This window comes from Girardinichthys multiradiatus, chromosome 6 (assembly GCF_021462225.1).
Source record: "Girardinichthys multiradiatus isolate DD_20200921_A chromosome 6, DD_fGirMul_XY1, whole genome shotgun sequence".
Lineage (NCBI taxonomy): Eukaryota > Metazoa > Chordata > Actinopteri > Cyprinodontiformes > Goodeidae > Girardinichthys > Girardinichthys multiradiatus.
Window position 1 is genome coordinate 12,233,856 of NC_061799.1, and position 18,152 is coordinate 12,252,007.

Here is an 18,152-nt window from a genome sequence, read left to right on the forward strand (position 1 = left end):
AGCATCCGACCACCATAAACTAGACAGAATTAGGTCTATGTGTTTTAAACCTTTCTTTCAGAGGTTCTGCAAAAACAGAATCTGAGCCAGAGATTCCCCAAAAAGAGCCATTGTCTTTAATCACGTTGACAGCGAAGCCTTTCCTCTCCTTAGAAATTCTGTTTCTGCTCTCGGTGAGGGAGGACACTTTTCTCCCGTCTCCCGCAACCTCCCCTGTCTGCCCTGCTTCTGCTCTGTGTCTTGTCTTCTTTCGGAGACTCTCTTTGCATATCTCCCGAATTATGAATTATGGATCTGGTCAGCTGGTCTCTCAATGCAATTGATCAAATTTTCTCAATGGAAGGACAGGGTAAGGGAGAGCCCTCTTGTCCAGATGGGACATTCTTCTCCGGATACACAATGGACTCCTGGGAGAAGTGGAGGATTGTGTGTCTGACAATGCTGTCAGTTGAGGACGTGGAAGATATGTACAAAATTGGATTTGCTTTTCGGAGTTTGCGATTACCTGGCATATCATGAAATTGGGAAACGTCGGCAGCAGTTCTGGCCATTGCAAGGCTGCCCGGCTTATGTGATGGGATCTGCAGAGCTATCAACACTCAGACTGAAATGTTAAGGGAGCAGAATTGCAAACTGAATGTGATCCTACAAGATCGCAGACTGGCATGCTCGTATGTGGCGAAAGACCAAGAATTTGGCTGTTTGGATTTGCCATTGAGAAGCACCAGCGAGACTCTCAAGGCTGACAGAAAATTAAGAGTCAGCCTGACCCAAATAATTGTTGTTTTTCTGAATCTGGCTCCCCTGCATGGCCTTGATGGCTGGCTGTCTTCAACTTCTCCTGGAAGTTCTGTAAACATAACGCTCTGCTCCCTCCCTTCCCTGAGGACATCTGTGGACCTGCTCAGAACTGTGTGGCCGGTTGATGAACATCGTACCATCAAGGACATTGGCCTCATGTACAGCGCTTTGAGTGCCTTGTTGCTGAAAAGCACTATATAAATAAACTTGACTCTACTTGACTCCTTTGCCTTAGAGAAGACGGCATAGTAACCACGTGTGCCAGTCCGAGCAGATGCTCGGACTGGCTGGCTGAATCGAGAGCCCGCCACACAACTCATTGGCCCCTTGGACCTCTTGTCCTTCTGTTCACCAGAATGGTTCATTTTAGACGTTGTGTCTAGGCAGAGAAAATTTATTTAGGGTAAAACTATTTAAAACTTGTTTATTCTTATTGTGTTTAATTACATGTCTGGTGCTAAACTGCTTGTGTGCTAACAGGCCTCTAAGCCTTGATGCTACTTACTTGTTTTGGGTTGTGTTTTAAAGTCACAACAAACTTTATTTCAATAAGCGGTTTAAACATAGATGTGTAAAACGCTGCCAGTGTTTATACATACATTACTATTTGCATTAATGATACTTAAAAGTACATGTTTACCTTAAAAGTTTGCTAAAGTAAGCTATTTCCTTTGTGTTAGCTAAACTGCTAACTTTAGGTGTGACCATGTGATCGTCACATCTGTCTGAATTATAACTATATCCGCTTTAAGCCGCTATTTTTAGTAGTCAGTCGCTCCCTGTAATGGCGTATTATACAACATTAAGAATCAATTGTCTAAAAGGTAATTGATTTCTAATTTGGCAAATAATATAAAAATATTATTTTATTGAAAGAATATTTGATTTCCCCCTTTGATTTGCATTGTGAACTGAATGATTAAACATATAAAAAGTAGCTGAATGTTACTAGTCTAGTAGAAGACTGTTAATTGAGGTATTTTAACTTTAAGTTTAATTATTTTTGTTAATAAATTCTTACATTTTGGACATAAGTGGTTGTGTGTTTATTCTGTATATGTGTGTTGGACTTGTTGTTAGAGAACGTTAGTGCTTGAATCCCCTCTTTCATCTGTTGGTCTATAATACCACATCACATTGGACTGGTATTGACAGGACAATCCCTGACAGACCGAATGTTGTTTAGCTAATGATTCCTAATTAGGCGGTGCCCTGATTTGTTAGTGTGACAAAAAATATTGAATGTTCTAATTTCGTTTGTAATTCTGTTTAAAATTAGTGGTTCATTGCAATTATTAATTGTTGCTAATAGTTAAACCACTCATTGTTGCCCAACAGTGGTGTAATAAACTAACTTTTTTTTAGGTTTTTCCTTCTTAAATATTAAGATGGACAAACCTGTAGATTTTTTAACATCTTTTGATGTTGTGCTCTTCTAAATTTAAAAGGGTGCAAAAAAGAGATAAAGAAAAAACTGTGCTATAATATGTTACAGTAAAAATATTAATGCTAAGACAGTCAAAAGAAAGAAGAAGAAAGTATCTTGCTGTCATTTATAGTTCTTAAGAAATGGAAATGGGCGGGCAGGGCAGAGCTTTTAAGTGTTGTGCTGCATCCCTGCTTAGTTTCAAATTAAGGTCGTTTTTACATTTATTTATTTATCTAGGAGAAATATTAATTGCAGAGTTAAAGCCCTTGGCTCTCGATATATTTGCTATGCCCCTACCAGTCTCTCTCTGGCTTTAATGCGCATGCGCTTCGGACAAGACACGCCTCTTCCCTTTGGAGGCCATGCGGTCAGGTTGTGGTTGGTAAATAAATGCTAAATGTTGACATCCGCCTCGGACGGATTTTTTTCTGGATGAACTCTGACTTCCGTGGAGCAATTGATGCCAAAATGTCTGCGGACGTCGTAAACCTCCAGGCGCAAGTGGAGACGGTGCTGGGGGCGCTGGTCAAAGCGGCTTCGGTGGAGTTGATCAAACTGTTTGAAAGCAGATACCGAGCCTCGGCTGTGGACGTGGGCCGCAAAGAAGAAGAGGAGCGAAACGGAGGCTTGGAGTCACTCCGCGGCGTGTGGAATGGGGACAATAAACGAAGCATTGGTGTGCAGGTTGAGGACGATATCAAGCCGCCAGTGGAGATTGGTGGGTTTGCATGTTTTAACTTCTAAATACTATGAAAGGACAGTGCAGACAGTGCTTAGCTGCACCATCAATGCTTAAAACACTTGATCCATATTTGCATATCATGCATGCATCAATCATTCCTGCAGAACTTGAATTGTTTAACCATCTTGCACAGAGTAATCCCTGTTGTTAAGGAATGCGTGTCATTCTCTGTCCTGCCCCCTCCCCCCTCCACTCTACAGACTTTACTCTTCCGTTTGCTGAGGGTTGTTTGAGGGAGCCCAATAAAGAGGTAGTGGAGGGCTGTCTAGTTCCCTCCAAAGTCCTGCTGGCTGAAGATACTAACCATCAGCAGGCACCTCTAAAAGATCAGGTCAGTGAGAGCTTACAGACTGTAAATCACTTGTAGAAGGACCAACAATATATATCTTAAAACTTTGCATTCTTTGAAAGCTGTCCTCCTTTTGAGGCTTGCCTTCTACATTAATGTGTTCCTTCTAAGGGGAATACTCAGTAAGTCTAATAAACATTTTCTTTTTTTTTTAACAGACTATAGCAGATTCTGTGGATAAGGTGGAGCCAAGCCGCCTTGCAGCAGAGTTTCCAGCTGATGGTGATGCTCCAATAGAAGTTGTTTTACCCGGTAAGCGCTCACTCTAAAAACCGAGCAACCAATGCAAACGAGAAAAAGTTTCTTGATTCACAGAATATATAAAAACTGCTCCTTCCTCTGTTAGATTAGCCTACAGCTACAGGAAGTTATCATGCACAAACTAGCATGCAGTACGTTCAAATACATCACGTTTGGTGATTCTCATAATAGCAATACATGTGAGCAGTGGGGTTTTGGTATTCTAGTTCTTTGTTAGTCAACTAGACCAACAACTTCACATTAAGAAATTTGCTTTTCAATCAGTTGCTTCTAGTAAATGGGTTGAAGTTACAGCTCCTTGCAAAGTATTCATACCCCTTTAACCTTTTCACATGTTGTTACGCCAAGACCACAAAGTGTGTTCACCATTGTCTGATAGACTAACACAAAGTAGGCCATAACTGTGATGTCTATGGGAAAGGAAAAAAAACTGAAAAGTGTGGCATACATTTGCATTCAGCTTCTTTTACTCTGACACCTTTAAAGAAAATGTGCAAATATTTGTCTTCGGAAGTCATCTAATTAGTAAACCGAGCCCTCCTGTATGTAATTTAATCTCAGTAAAAATCCAGCTGTTCTGTGAAGGCCTCAGGTTTATTAGAGAACATCACGGACATCATGAGCCATGACAAAGACCAAGGAACACATCAGACCAGGTTAAACTTTACAGCTGGGTTTGTTTGCCACCAAAATGCATCAAGCTTTGGACACAATGCCTAGCATTGCTCAATTTGTAAACTGAAAATAGAAAGAGTCTTGTTCAGAGTATGGTTATGCAAAGACATGACCATCCAACTTAACTGATAGGCTGGGCAAGGAGAGCATTAAACACAAAAGCTGGCTAGAGGCCCATGGTTACTCTGGAGGAGCTGCCGAGATATGCGGTTAAAGTGGGAAAATCTGTTGACTGGAAAATAATCAGTCATGTACTCCACATATGTTGCTTTTATGGAAGAAAAAAGTAATGATCCACTTGCAAAACACTGTGAGTGGCAGAAAACTAACACACTGAACACAGCATCAACTTTGTAAAACATTATAGTGGCAGCATCATGTTGTAAAACATTATAGTGGCAGCATCATGTTGTGGGAATGCTTTTCCTCAGCAGTATTAGGGAAGCTGGTCAGAGTTAAATGGAAGATGGATGCAGCTAAATGCAGGGTAATCCACCAAGTAACTCCTCTCATGTCGACGAATTTAAATCTCTTTTTAGGTTGCTTCAGTAAAAGTTCCATAGATGATCTGCAGTTTGTCGAAAATGTAGCTGCTGAACTTTTGACCCAGTCCGTTAGAACCCCTTTTCCATGGGCTCTACTTTAGCCGGTTCTACTCCACTGACCCTGTTTTGGGGCCGTTTCCATAACTGGCTTTTCCGGCCTGTTTCTTTTACTACCTGCTTTAGGTCCCGTTGAGGCTGAACAGGGCCGAAAGTTACTTCTACAGACTGCTGTTCACTGGTCTGACTGCTGGTCAGCCGTATGAGTCTGACTGCAATATTCAGCAGCAGCTCCATGGGGCGAGGGGATATGAGAACGTTTTCGTTGAGGTAGTGCTGGCAAAAGCTCAAAAAACTCAAGAGTGAATACAAAAAATATTAAGGACCACAATGGCCAGAGCGGGTCAAGCCAAAAGCCATGGGGGTGGTTCCAAATCATGGAACCACCATTTGGCACCAAATGGCAGTACCATGGCCATTTATGGCCGAGTCATGTTGTGGAAGGGATGCTGGTCTGGACATCACAACTTCACTGATTTAAGAGGACATGGTATGTGATGGTGAGTGTCTATTTTCCTTTGCACACCACATGATGCTGACGGCTGAAAGTTGGTCTTCAAGTTACAGCCCCAGATGTCAATGGAAACACAACATGTTTTGTGCTGATTAGAGAGAGGTACAGCGGAGTGGAGCCATGCTGTTAAACGTGAATAGAAAAGAGGCATATGTGCGCCCATGTTACACCTTAGTTGATCTGGCTACGATGGCTACCTGTTCTGTACAAAACCCAGTTTAAAATTCTGGTGTGGGCTTTCGAGACTCTTGATAGGAATGTGCATCACAGAGATGTTGCGCCTGTATGTCACCAGCAGGGCTCCTCGGTTGACTGATCAGGGGCTGCTGTTAGTTAAAGGTGAGTAAGCCTTTGCAGCTGTGGCTCCTGCATTCGGAGACTTTTTACCCCTCTTTTTTGTTCAGTGGACTCAGTGGATCTTTTGAAAAATTTGCTGAAGGCTCTTTCTTTCTTTTTTGTGGATAAAAATATTTTTATTATTTCTCCTTTTGACTGTTTCTTACGTTATTGTCTTGTTTCTATCTTAACTTGTGTTCTGTCTCAGTCTTTTATATGAAAGTTGTTGTGAAATTAAGTGGATATAGAGTACTGATGGATGGATTCTTTTTTTTTTTATTTGTGGGCGCGTGGCGTAGCCGTAAAGCACATGACCCTAATGGAGAGGCCTCAGTCCTCAACACAGCTGTCCCGGGTTCGAGTCCCAACCCAAGAGCCCTATGCTGCATGTCTTTCCCTCTCTACATCCGTCTTCCTACCTGCCTACTATGAGAAAGTAACAAAAAATAAAGGCCACTAATGCTGCAGATAAAAAAAAATGTTAGAATGCTGGAAAATGTATGTGAGATGCACCCTCCATTTAATCTGACTGAATTTAATTTACTTTACAAGGACAAATGTAAAATCTGCAAAAATATCCTGTCTGGTTGCAATTGGCTACGGTATACAGGTCCTTCTCAAAATATTAGCATATTGTGATAAAGTTCATTATTTTCCATAATGTAATGATGAAAATTTAACATTCATATATTTTAGATTCATTGCACACTAACTGAAATATTTCAGGTCTTTTATTGTCTTAATACAGATGATTTTGGCATACAGCTCATGAAAACCCGAAATTCCTATCTCACAAAATTAGCATATCATTAAAAGGGTCTCTAAACGAGCTATGAACCTAATCATCTGAATCAACGAGTTAACTCTAAACACCTGCAAAAGATCCCTGAGGCCATTAAAACTCCCAGCCTGGTTCATCACTCAAAACCCCAATCATGGGTAAGACTGCCGACCTGACTGCTGTCCAGAAGGCCACTATTGACACCCTCAAGCAAGAGGGTAAGACACAGAAAGAAATTTCTGAACGAATAGGCTGTTCCCAGAATGCTGTATCAAGGCACCTCAGTGGGAAGTCTGTGGGAAGGAAAAAGTGTGGCAGAAAACGCTGCACAACGAGAAGAGGTGACCGGACCCTGAGGAAGATTGTGGAGAATGTCCGATTCCAGACCTTGGGGGACCTGCGGAAGCAGTGGACTGAGTCTGGAGTAGAAACATCCAGAGCCACCGTGCACAGGCGTGTGCAGGAAATGGGCTACAGGTGCAGCATTCCCCAGATCTGGGCTACAGAGAAGCAGCACTGGACTGTTGCTCAGTGGTCCAAAGTACTTTTTTCGGATGAAAGCAAATTCAGCATGTCATTCGGAAATCAAGGTGCCAGAGTCTGGAGGAAGACTGGGGAGAAGGAAATGCCAAAATGCCAGAAGTCCAGTGTCAAGTACCCACAGTCAGTGATGGTCTGGGGTGCCGTGTCAGCTGCTGGTGTTGGTCCACTGTGTTTTATCAAGGGCAGGGTCAATGCAGCCAGCTATCAGGAGATTTTGGAGCACTTCATGCTTCCATCTGCTGAAAAGCTTTATGGAGATGAAGATTTCATTTTTCAGCACGACCTGGCACCTGCTCACAGTGCCAAAACCACTGGTAAATGGTTTACTGACCATGGTATCACTGTGCTCAATTGGCCTGCCAACTCTCCTGACCTGAACCCCATAGAGAATCTGTGGGATATTGTGAAGAGAACGTGGAGAGACTCAAGACCCAACACTCTGGATGAGCTAAAGGCCGCTATTGAAGCATCCTGGGCCTCCATAAGACCTCAGCAGTGCCACAGGCTGATTGCCTCCATGCCACGCCGCATTGAAGCAGTCATTTCTGCCAAAGGATTCCCGACCAAGTATTGAGTGCATAACTGTACATGATTATTTGAAGGTTGATGTTTTTTGTATTAAAAACACTTTTCTTTTATCGGTCGGATGAAATATGCTAATTTTGTGAGATAGGAATTTTGGGTTTTCATGAGCTGTATGCCAAAATCATCTGTATTAAGACAATAAAAGACCTGAAATATTTCAGTTAGTGTGCAATGAATCTAAAATATATGAATGTTAAATTTTCATCATTACATTATAGAAAATAATGAACTTTATCACAATATGCTAATTTTTTGAGAAGGACCTGTATTTATAAGTTTATCAGGGTTAAGGGAGTTAAATACAAATGCGCGCCACATGTTTCAGATTTTTATTTTAAACCAAGGTATCATTTCCCTTTTAATTTAGCAATCACAATCTTAATTTTTTGGTTTATCACAAAAAATTCTAATGAAATACATTGAAGTTTGGGGTCGTTAGGTGAAAAAGGTCAAAGGGTATTGATTCTTCTGCAAGGTACTACAGTAACTAAGATAACCAGTGAATTACTTATAATAAAAGAAAATCTGCTGTATTTCAGTCTCTGCAAAGACATCTTCTGGAACATCAAAGTGTAGATCTACCCAGATGTTACCAGTTAAACCGAAGCCTCTTCTGATTCAACCAGATACAACCAGCTCGACGTCTTCTGGAGAGAAGGTGAAGTTTGTTTGCCCCCTAATCCTTAAGCCTGACTCTTCAGTTCCTAAAGCTGAGAGCTTAGAGAAGCCCGTCCAAGCTGAACCTCAGCAGGCATGTGTCAGCACGGCCAAAGGGACCGCCTACAGTCCGTCCCCATCCGATGGAGCAGTGACTCCTGGGCAAGTTGGAGTGTGGGAGCGTATCCACTCACCGAAGGACACTAAGAACCATCTGCAGATGAAGCTGAAGCTCACCTCTCCAGATCAAAAGTTGCTGCTTCCCTGTGCAGTACAGTTGGTCAATTTGCTCACAATCCCAGAGATCAAGACTGAGGGTGATGATGCTGCGAGGGCTCTCAACGCTAACAAAAAACCAGACAGGACTCTGCCCAAAGACCTGCGTCGGCACCAAGGTCCCCACACGGGACATCGCCTCTGCTGCTTCACCAGGTGCGAAAATGACATTTGGCGCCTCCAGAACATTGTCACACACTCCCGTGACGGATATGTCTGCAGCATCTGCGGAAAAGCGTTTAAGCGAAGGAAGATCCTCCGGCGACATGAGCGCTTCCACACCGGGGAGAAGCCGTACACATGTTCCAAGTGCTCCAAGACGTTCGCCCTGAGGAAGAGCCTCCGCCGCCACCTGAGGTTCCACACTGGCGAGAGGCCGCACACCTGCTCACAGTGTGGCAAAAGCTTCCGGCTGCGAGACAACCTGAAGGCGCACCTGAGGATTCACAGCGGAGAGAAGCCGTTCAGCTGCGACAGGTGCGGGAAGATGTTCAGGATCATGAGGAATCTGGAGAAACACAAACTGAGTCAGTGTGATTTCTTCGTTCCCTCATTCAGAAAAATTGCAGGCTTGTCTCTGTGAAGGTGACGGCGGTGACACATCATTGTCTACCTCAGATTGGAAACACTGAACTCTTTAAGCTAAAACGAATCCTCATCAGTTCCTGATATTTTGTTTCTGCTGGAATGATCCCAACCGGTGTTGGTGTTCTGGGTTTATGGGAACATTTTTGTCCAACTGAAGGTTCTTTTCTACTTTTACCTGTTTCTCAGTCTTTGGATTTCTCCTGTTACTGAGAACCAGCTCCGAGGCGAGGCACCTGGCAAATGCGATGGAACCAGTGCATACGAAGGATGATTGTTCATGTTTTTAACACACAGATGTGACGCAGATAAGTTTTGGCTTTGTGAAATCAACTAGTTGCTGAAAGCTTTATATAACCTTTGACCCTTTCGCCAAACACTTAAAACCAGGACATTTTGGGGCTGTCTCTGTGTGTTTTCTGTATGTACTCTGGACTTGAAAATGCAGTCGTGATGTGGGGTAAAGTTGACTTGTAGACCAGCTTGTGTGTTTGGTGGGGTGCATCCTGTAAGCCTGACACACCCGTGGACTTTAATAGAAAACACACCGGGACCACCGCTGTAAGACGTCTGAGACGGATAATTTGACACCCAATAACACACGTTGGATGGGGTTCATCGAGACAACGCATCACTGGACTTTGAAGCAGTTGGTGGTCAGCAGCCAGATGTGTCAGGTGTGGGATGATGACACTAATTTGATGTTCTACATGATGCTGGCTTTATTGGTGGTTTCTGAATGATACCAGGCAGAAGAGGGTTTCTGTCTGTGGTAATAGAAGTATGGAACCATTCTGTTAAACAGGTTTCCATCTCTGTTGTTTACTTGTAGTGAGTCTGATGGCTCACCTTTGTGTTTTCTGAATTTAGATCTCTCCTTTTTGCTGATTTCTTACAATCCGCTCCCATTCTTTCTCTCCATTTTTTTCAATTTTCTGTTCCTTTCCCTCCTCGTAAACTGTCCAGTTAACTACATTTTGCAAATGTCTTTTCACAAAAAATCTGCCCCTTTTTGTTTGTTCTTGGTCCAACTTCTAGATCCAACTGAGAACAACTGTCTTAGGTCACATGATTAATGAGGGATTTTTTTGTTTTATTTATTGTTAAACTGGAGATTCATTCCAATTGGTTAGCTGCAGCAGGTTGTTATGTGCTCTGGAGACTCGTATGCTTGTTTTGGTTCCTGTTTTTGATTTGGTCTATATAGCCTAAAGTTATCAGTTTTAACCTAGCTTTTATGTTTATTGCCATTTATGCCGTTTTTGTTCTCCATTACAAATCAGACGATTGACAATCCTCTAAGAGGGTTATATTGAGTCAGCACTGTAATTTACTGGTTTGTATTTTTGTATTTGCATTAACTCCTTAGACTCTCTCATTTTAGCTGCAGGTAATTTCACCCCTGTGTAGGGTTGTAGGGTTCGGGTTGTTTTTGTACCCGACCTACACAGGTGCCATCTGCCACATGATGTTTTATATGGACCATGGGTTTATGTTTCGTGTCTGTTTTGACAGCCAGCCATTTTAAAGTAGTTTTCTTTAATCCACTCACAGTCTACTGTAGGGAAAGTGGGCTACATGTAAGATATCTAAAGGCAGGAAGTCACTTGGGTATTGTGTATTGATCAATTGATCATAATTAATATTTTTTTTGAGTCAACTGGCCCAAACAGATCAGATACAGTCACATTAAATTGTGTGTGGTATTTTAGTATTTGCATGACCATTTATCTCAACAAATTGACAACAAAAAAAATGCAATGGTAGACAGTGGCAGCAAATTGACCCGGAGCCTCCTGTTCACACATGAGCTCAGGAAATGTAAGAATGATCTAGTCTAGACATAATTGATGAGATATCTGCGTAAAGCAGGAATCATTGAGACGGGACGTTTTGTGAAAGCATGCTGTGGAATTCAGTGTTTGGTCTGTTGCTTTCTGAGGGAAGAAGACGAGGTCAGTGACTTATCTGCATTATAGAGGCTAGTTTTGCACTGATTGGAAAATGGTGTGTCTGCACTGCTCCGTTTACAAAGGCTCATCCAAGCAGTATGCAAATTATGCATTAGAGAGGCACAAATCTGTAGCTAAGCGTCCCATGTGACTCGCACACTTCTTACTCCTTCACCTAAAGCCTAGAAAAAGACTCCAAAAGTAGAGGCGTGGAGAGTCCAATAAGGTTTCCTGGGTACAAGGACCAAACACAGTTTCTGAGATGCTAAACGTTGTGTGTGTGTAAGACTTATACTGGTGTACATTTGTTTTGTTTTGTTTTTTACTGCTTTATTTTAATGCTTCATTTATGTTGTTTTTTATTCATTTAAAGATTCCTGAATGTGAATAGACGTCATTCCAAAAAACATTTTGTCAACTTGTTTATTTCTGAAGTTCAGTGATTAGGGACAAAATATTATTTCAGTTTGTCCAGTCAGCTTTTGTTGCTCAAGGATGCAGTCAGACCTGCAGGTTTAAGATTAAAAAGTCAGATGTGGGATTTGGTTTCTATACAATACCACTATAGATGAACGCTCAGGATTTCCTTTTCTTCAGGTTTTCTTTACCATTAATCACCGCATGGAGGGAAAAACAGCATGTTCCTCAAAACGTCCTGTCCTTATGTTAAGTTTAGCCAGGTCATAAAAATGCTTACTCTAGAAAATATTTTATGTTGTGTTAAAACAACATCTGAGAAATTCCAGATGTTCTTACCAGGAGCAGGAACCAGGAACTGTTGTTCCACTTCGCTAACCTACATAACATATAGGAGGGAAAACAAAATGAGTCTTTTTTTATATGCATATATTCAGAGGAAGACAAGGTTGAATTAGTGCCAAGTTAAAACCATACACTTTTTAAAGTTTTGTAAGGATATCTTATCATGATAAAGTCCTTTTACTGCTGTAGGGTGTTTCTGGATAGCACCTGGGGTCCATTCCTACCTGATGACAACAACACACTAGGATGCTGTGAGAATGTATCGGTGCTGGTCTGAATGGCCTTGATGAACTACTGAGCTGACTTTGTAACATGTTTTCACTTTCAGATACACATTTCAATATTAACCAACAGAAGAACAATAAATCATATCTTATATTTAGTTTTCAAAGACTGTTTTAAAACTTTTTAAAGTTCTCAAGATGTATACTTTATATTAACAGATGAATGTGTTCATCTTTTTTAACTGCTGTTGGTAAATAAATCGTGCATTATCAAAAATAAGAATATTGTGTGTGACCTTTAAATACGGGTCAAGGGGAGGCTTTACTGTCAAAACATGGAATTGTGTTGAACTGCTGCGTATTTCATGATCTTTTAACCCATTTAGATGTCAAAAACTCTATGGACAGCAGCAGAACCACACTCATATCTTTATGCATTCAGTTGGCGTTGGGTTTGATAAACTCTTTTGTCTGGGACAGAGGTTGGTATCTAAAATAAATGCACAGTACTGGTAAGGAAGGCTAATTGGCTTTCAAATAACTCATAAGAAGCAGATTTTGTAGTAGATGCTTCTAAAACTTGTTAATGTTTGAAAGTGTGTATAAACCCATCTCTGTGCTGCTGTCTTGGCAAGGGTCCACTTGTGATTTATTCTCTGAGCGTTTCCTGGTAAATAAGGTAAGATGGAAATAGCCACAAACGTATCAGACTAAAGTAGGACTTAATACAAATGCTGGCCATATTTTTTTTATTGCAAAAATCTGCCTTCCACTTTACAATAATACACTTCTTTATGATAGTTTTTCACATAAAATTTTGATAAATACATTAAAGTTTTTAAAATGTCTAAAATGGCTGTCCGAGCAACCGCACCCTGTTGGCGGTCAGACGCCTGGGAACTCCTCCGGTACTTGGTCCCCAGAAGCAATCACACACTTTATCTAACACTGACTCTTGAACGACTCTCAACCAGTTTCTAACTTTTAGCTCCTTTAATCTAAATTAAGGCAGAGGAATGATTACAGAGATCAGCGATGAGGCTCCTGTCTCGGACCGTCGCAGTCTGTTAGAGGATGACGAAGAGCCTCGATAGAAGGTCACATGTAGTTTTATATCTGGCACTCCATTGCAATGGATGTTCCCTCCCTCAGTGATTATCAGTAGACTATGTGTCACCATTGTGGTGTCTATCTGTTAGGTTGTGTAGTAGCAGGTGTCCATCCTTAATCTAAGTGTGCTGTAGCTTTCTAATCAAACCAGTTATACCAGCTGCTCCACTATCAAACCCAGTGCCCCAGCCTTAGGTCATTTATGACAATCCTTGGGCCATTTATCCTTGTACTGTATGTTTATGAGCATTCTTATCCTATTCAAACAAAAGGGAAACATTAGAACTTATATTTTATTTCACTATAGTATAAATGGGAAAAACAGCTATGAGTCATATTAATAAAGGTTATTCCTAACAACCCCCCTGATGAGGTGTCATTTAAAGGCACCTCAATAATTTATATCAGTTAACCCCTAGGCACTGGGTAGTGGACCACCTGCAACTGGGTACCCACCCCCCAAAACAATCATTCAACCCTGTATGTGTGCGTTATACCTATATATGACCAGGGAATCTCCTTCCAGCTGTCACGTGGTGTCCCCCCCGATGGACCAGTTATTGCAAAGATATTAACAAAACTGACAACAGAAAATTAAGTTCTTCATGGGAGCCTGGGATGGAACAAGACAACCAGAGGAAGAAAAAAAAATGCTCATCTGATTCAGAAATATATATTTAACTTAAATTACAACAAACTAATAATTAGACAGACACCAGATATGTGTGTCAAGACAAGATTGCATTAGACAAGTATCTAGTCATTCAAATGCAATACTATTTTTTTTTTTTGACTTTCGCATCCTTTTCAGTTCAAAATGGTTCAGTTTGTGGTTATCCAAACTAAATATGAAAGTTCAGTTATTGTCCATGTTCTTTTAGTTAAGTTCCTTTTGGGGGAAAAAAAAAACAGGACTCTCACAGTGTCCAAGGTCCCGAATCAAAAGGGAAAAATAAATAATCCTACCAGTTCGCCACTCTAGAAGAGGTTCAGGGAGTCCAAAAAAAACCGGACCAATGAGTATGGGAAGATTTACATAAGGTTTTAATCGGATTTTGTGTTGAATCAGTCATTTGTTTATTCCAGCCATGCACAGCCCACAGCAAGGAGGACGTGACATCAGAACGGGGTGTACTCTGAGAGCGTTTCCCTTTATAACGGCGCCACTGATGGCTGAACAGGCACTCAATTTAAGTAACATAGGTTACACTAATATCATGTGAATCAGTTAATGTAGACCCTAAGTGTTGATTGTCTTTGTCCGTCTTTGCTGCCCCCTGAGCGACGTCCATCCCCAAGCATCTTTTGGCAGGTTCAGCTACCTGAAAAGGTGAGTCTTAAAATGGAATATAGAATCATATTTTCATACCGGGCAGATTACGCCCAATTGTAGGTAATTAGCAACTACTATTATCATTATCATTACTGCAGGCCACATAGTGGCTTAATCAAATGGATCTTATTCAAAAATATTTCATCATTATCAAAATCAATGTACCTGTTTAGCACAATTAGAAACCTTTTCACTTTAAACCAGCCTCAATTTATTACTTAACATGTCCTTAAAATCAACCTATGGAGAGGTGAACACATAACTAAAAATAACCTGCGAGGTCCTATTAATACTTTCATTCATGACATGTGCTTAACTAATTTCATTTAATCAATCTGTCATTAACTTATCTGATTATCTGATACATCATTCATACCATTAAATCAAATATTCTGATTCCTTTAATATCAACATTAATCATTAAGTCACAGAAATCACTGTAAAGGATATCGGGTCAGACGGCGGACCCCCTTTTCACTTATGGGTCATCCTCTGTCAATCCAGTGAGCCTGATCACGGCCCCCTCTTTCTTACATCCTTGATTTGAGGGGCCCGACCCCTTAACTATTGGCATCTGACAGGCGGTTGGCACTCCTAGACCCTGTTGAAGCACCCCCTCAGAGAGGTCTTCTGCGCGTTTGTTTATTCACCGTAAGCTGAAAGAATTCACACCCATTGAAATAACACACTCAGACACCGTTGTATTGAATTTAAAGTTCCTGGCCCAGGGAAGCTCTCATGTGATCAGGACACACACCGAGACGACTTTGGAGCTTCTCACTGGGCTCATTGCTTTTATTAAAACACACATGAAAATGGGCAGCGCCCTGTTTACAGTTTTTTCTCACATATAGTCACGTACAAACTTTTCCTGCCTACCATATTAGGACATGTTCCTGTCTCCCAGCTGCATCCCGTATCTACTGATATAAGAAGGGAGTACTTGGCCCGTTAATCTTTTCACATCCTTTTCCCACCCCTACAGTTCTTCAGTATTTTTCTGCTTCACCACACTCAAGGCCAAGTTTGTGCAATAACAATTCTGCAGGCCACAATGTCTTATACTAACACAGGTTATACATTTAATTTCCCACACTGGTTATGAACATTATAATAATAATGCACACACATAATATATCTCCACAACCCCCTGGGTCCATGAAGCCCATGGTTATAGTCATGCCCCTAAGAATGAGAGCCTAAAGGGTGTCATCCTCTTGTATCAGTTCATCTTTAAGTATGTGTTGCATCTTATGTGAAATCAACAGTTATGTCGTGTAAGCTGTAGCAGTGAGAGGTGCGGCAGATGAGCAACAAGGGCAAATATATTTAATTAAGACAGCAAAGAAATTATTAGAAAAGGCTACAGAATCATACATCCATAACAATCCCCCTGTTGAGGTGGGAAGAACCCACCTCACATCAATCAATGTGTCTGGTGCATATGGACCTAAACTGGAATATGGGAGGCAGTTCCTTCTGGTAACTCCGGCCCCCAAACGGAGTGCCATTTCTCCGGCAACTGCCTGCAGCCCTCAGTGTCTGCACCCCCTCTGTTTCCCATAGAACAGACCTATGCTGATGTGTGTCTGAATTTTAAATGATTAAAACATTGCAAATAGATAATACCCTGTTGAAAAATGTAAAACAACAAAAATAATAAAAGCTAGAAGCACAGCGGAAATGAGCAGCACAATGTGTATCAGTATATTGTAGACCCTGAATCGTAAACCCTGTTCAATTATCTATTGCAGTTGTCTGGTTCTCCTCCTCATAGCACAGTATCATAATTTCTCCAGCACTTTGGTTTGGTTCCATGAGATCCACATCATCACTTGTGCTTAAATATTCAGTGGACAACATCAGTGTGCTCTGGCACCACATCCATTTGATATTCTGGTAATCTCAAACCTCTGGTCTCACTGGAACCAATCGCACAATCAATACACCTGAGGATGAGAGCTCGAATACACGTTGTGCAACAGCATACACAACCTGCGATCACCACAACAGTCAATGAAGTGAATATAGTCACCAGTAGGTTTCCCCATTTTCTAAACCATGTCTCGAACCTGTTTGTGAATTGTTCATCGATTCCTGAGTGCGATTTTAATTTGATGGAAAGTGATTGCAATTCATTTAGGGCCTTCGTTAGAGATCCATCAGGTGCTGTAATTGTTGGGAATAAAAGAACAACAAGCCTCTCCACAAACACCGCACAACCATTTTGTCTTTCTTTCTTTTGTTTTTGTAAGGATCATATCCAAAGCTATTCTAATTTGACAAGAAATAATTTCAATATCCTGTTTACACAGCCATCAGAATCAGAAAAGCTTTATTGCCAAGTACGTTTTTGGACATACAAGGAATTTGTTTTGGCGTAGTCGGTGCAATACAATACAAATTAAACAGTATAAACATATCTACAATATAATATAAATATATGTGCACAGTTTTAAGTGAGTGAGAGTAAATATAGAGCAGTATAAGATGCAAGAGCAATACAACAGTGCAGGTGATCATTGTGCAAGTATGGCAGTGCAAGTAAAGTCCAAGCTGAGCGTTAATGTAACGCATAAAGTTGTAGGTTACAGGTGTCCTGTCAGCAAAAAAAGGGGGGGTGTGGGGGAAAGGGAGAGTGTCAGGGTGGTTTCCGGGCTTTGTTAACAAGGCTGGTGGCAGATGGGAAAAAACTGTTCTTGTGGCGTGAGGTTTTGGTCCGGATGGACCGCAGCCTCCTGCCAGAGGGGAGAGTCTCAAAGAGTCTGTGACCGGGGTGGGAGGGATCAGCCAGAATCTTCCCTGCCCGCTTCAGGGTCCTGGAGGTGTACAGTTCCTGGAGCGACAGTAGACTGCAGCCAATCACCTTCTCAGCAGACCAAATGACACGCTGCAGCCAGCCCTTATCCTTGGCTGTAGCAGCGGCGTACCAGATGGTGATGGAGGAGGTGAGGATGGACTCAATGATGGCTGTGTAGAAGTGCACCATCATAGTCTTTGGCAGGTTGAATTTCTTCAGCTGCCGCAGGAAGAACATCCTCTGCTGGGCTTTCTTAATGAGGGAGCTGATGTTTGGCTCCCACTTGAGATCCTGGGAGATGATGGTTCCCAGGAAGCGGAAAGATTCCACAGTGTCAATTGTGGAGTCACAGAGGGTGATGGGGGCAGGTGTGGCTGGGTTCTGCCTGAAGTCCACAACCATCTCCACTGTCTTTAGAGCGTTGAGCTCAAGGTTGTTCTGGCTGCACCAGTCCAACAGATGGTCCACCTCCCATCTGTACGCAGACTCGTCACCATCAGAGATGAGTTCGATCAGGGTGGTGTCGTCCGCAAACTTCAGAAGCTTGACAGACTGGTGACTGGAGGTGCAGCTGTTGGTGTACAGGGAGAAGAGCAGAGGAGAGAGAACACAGCCTTGGGGGGAACCGGTGCTGATGGTCAGGGAGTCAGAGACGTGCTTCCCCAGCCTCACGCGCTGCTTCCTGTCAGACAGGAAGTCAGTGATCCACCTGCAGGTGGAGTCGGGCACACTCAGCTGGGAGAGCTTCTCCTGGAGCAGAGCTGGGACGATGGTGTTGAAGGCAGAGCTGAAATCCACAAACAGAATCCTGGCGTAGGTTCCTGTGGAGTCCAGG

General features: G+C 42.0%; 1 protein-coding gene across 1 annotated transcript; it reads left to right on the forward strand.

The window, feature by feature from the left end:
* The first annotated feature begins 2,563 nt into the window (after window positions 1-2,563).
* On the forward strand, window positions 2,564-12,357 carry si:rp71-1g18.1 (uncharacterized protein LOC559922 homolog). Its single transcript, XM_047369467.1, has 4 exons — window positions 2,564-2,948; window positions 3,173-3,303; window positions 3,480-3,573; window positions 8,158-12,357. Exons 1-4 carry the CDS (start codon window positions 2,621-2,623, stop codon window positions 9,132-9,134), a joined length of 1,530 nt encoding a protein of 509 aa, XP_047225423.1. The 5' UTR covers window positions 2,564-2,620; the 3' UTR covers window positions 9,135-12,357.
* The last annotated feature ends 5,795 nt before the right edge of the window (window positions 12,358-18,152 follow it).

What these genes read in the sequence shown, in the direction of transcription:
- si:rp71-1g18.1 (XM_047369467.1), top strand. Translation starts at nt 2,621, where the DNA reads ATGCTAAATGTTGACATCCGCCTCGGACGGATTTTTTTCTGGATGAAC. An exon ending in AGGCACCTCTAAAAGATCAG is followed by an intron (nt 3,304 to 3,479) that starts GTCAGTGAGAGC and finishes TTTTTTTAACAG; the next exon opens with ACTATAGCAGATTCTGTGGA. An exon ending in AATAGAAGTTGTTTTACCCG is followed by an intron (nt 3,574 to 8,157) that starts GTAAGCGCTCAC and finishes GCTGTATTTCAG; the next exon opens with TCTCTGCAAAGACATCTTCT.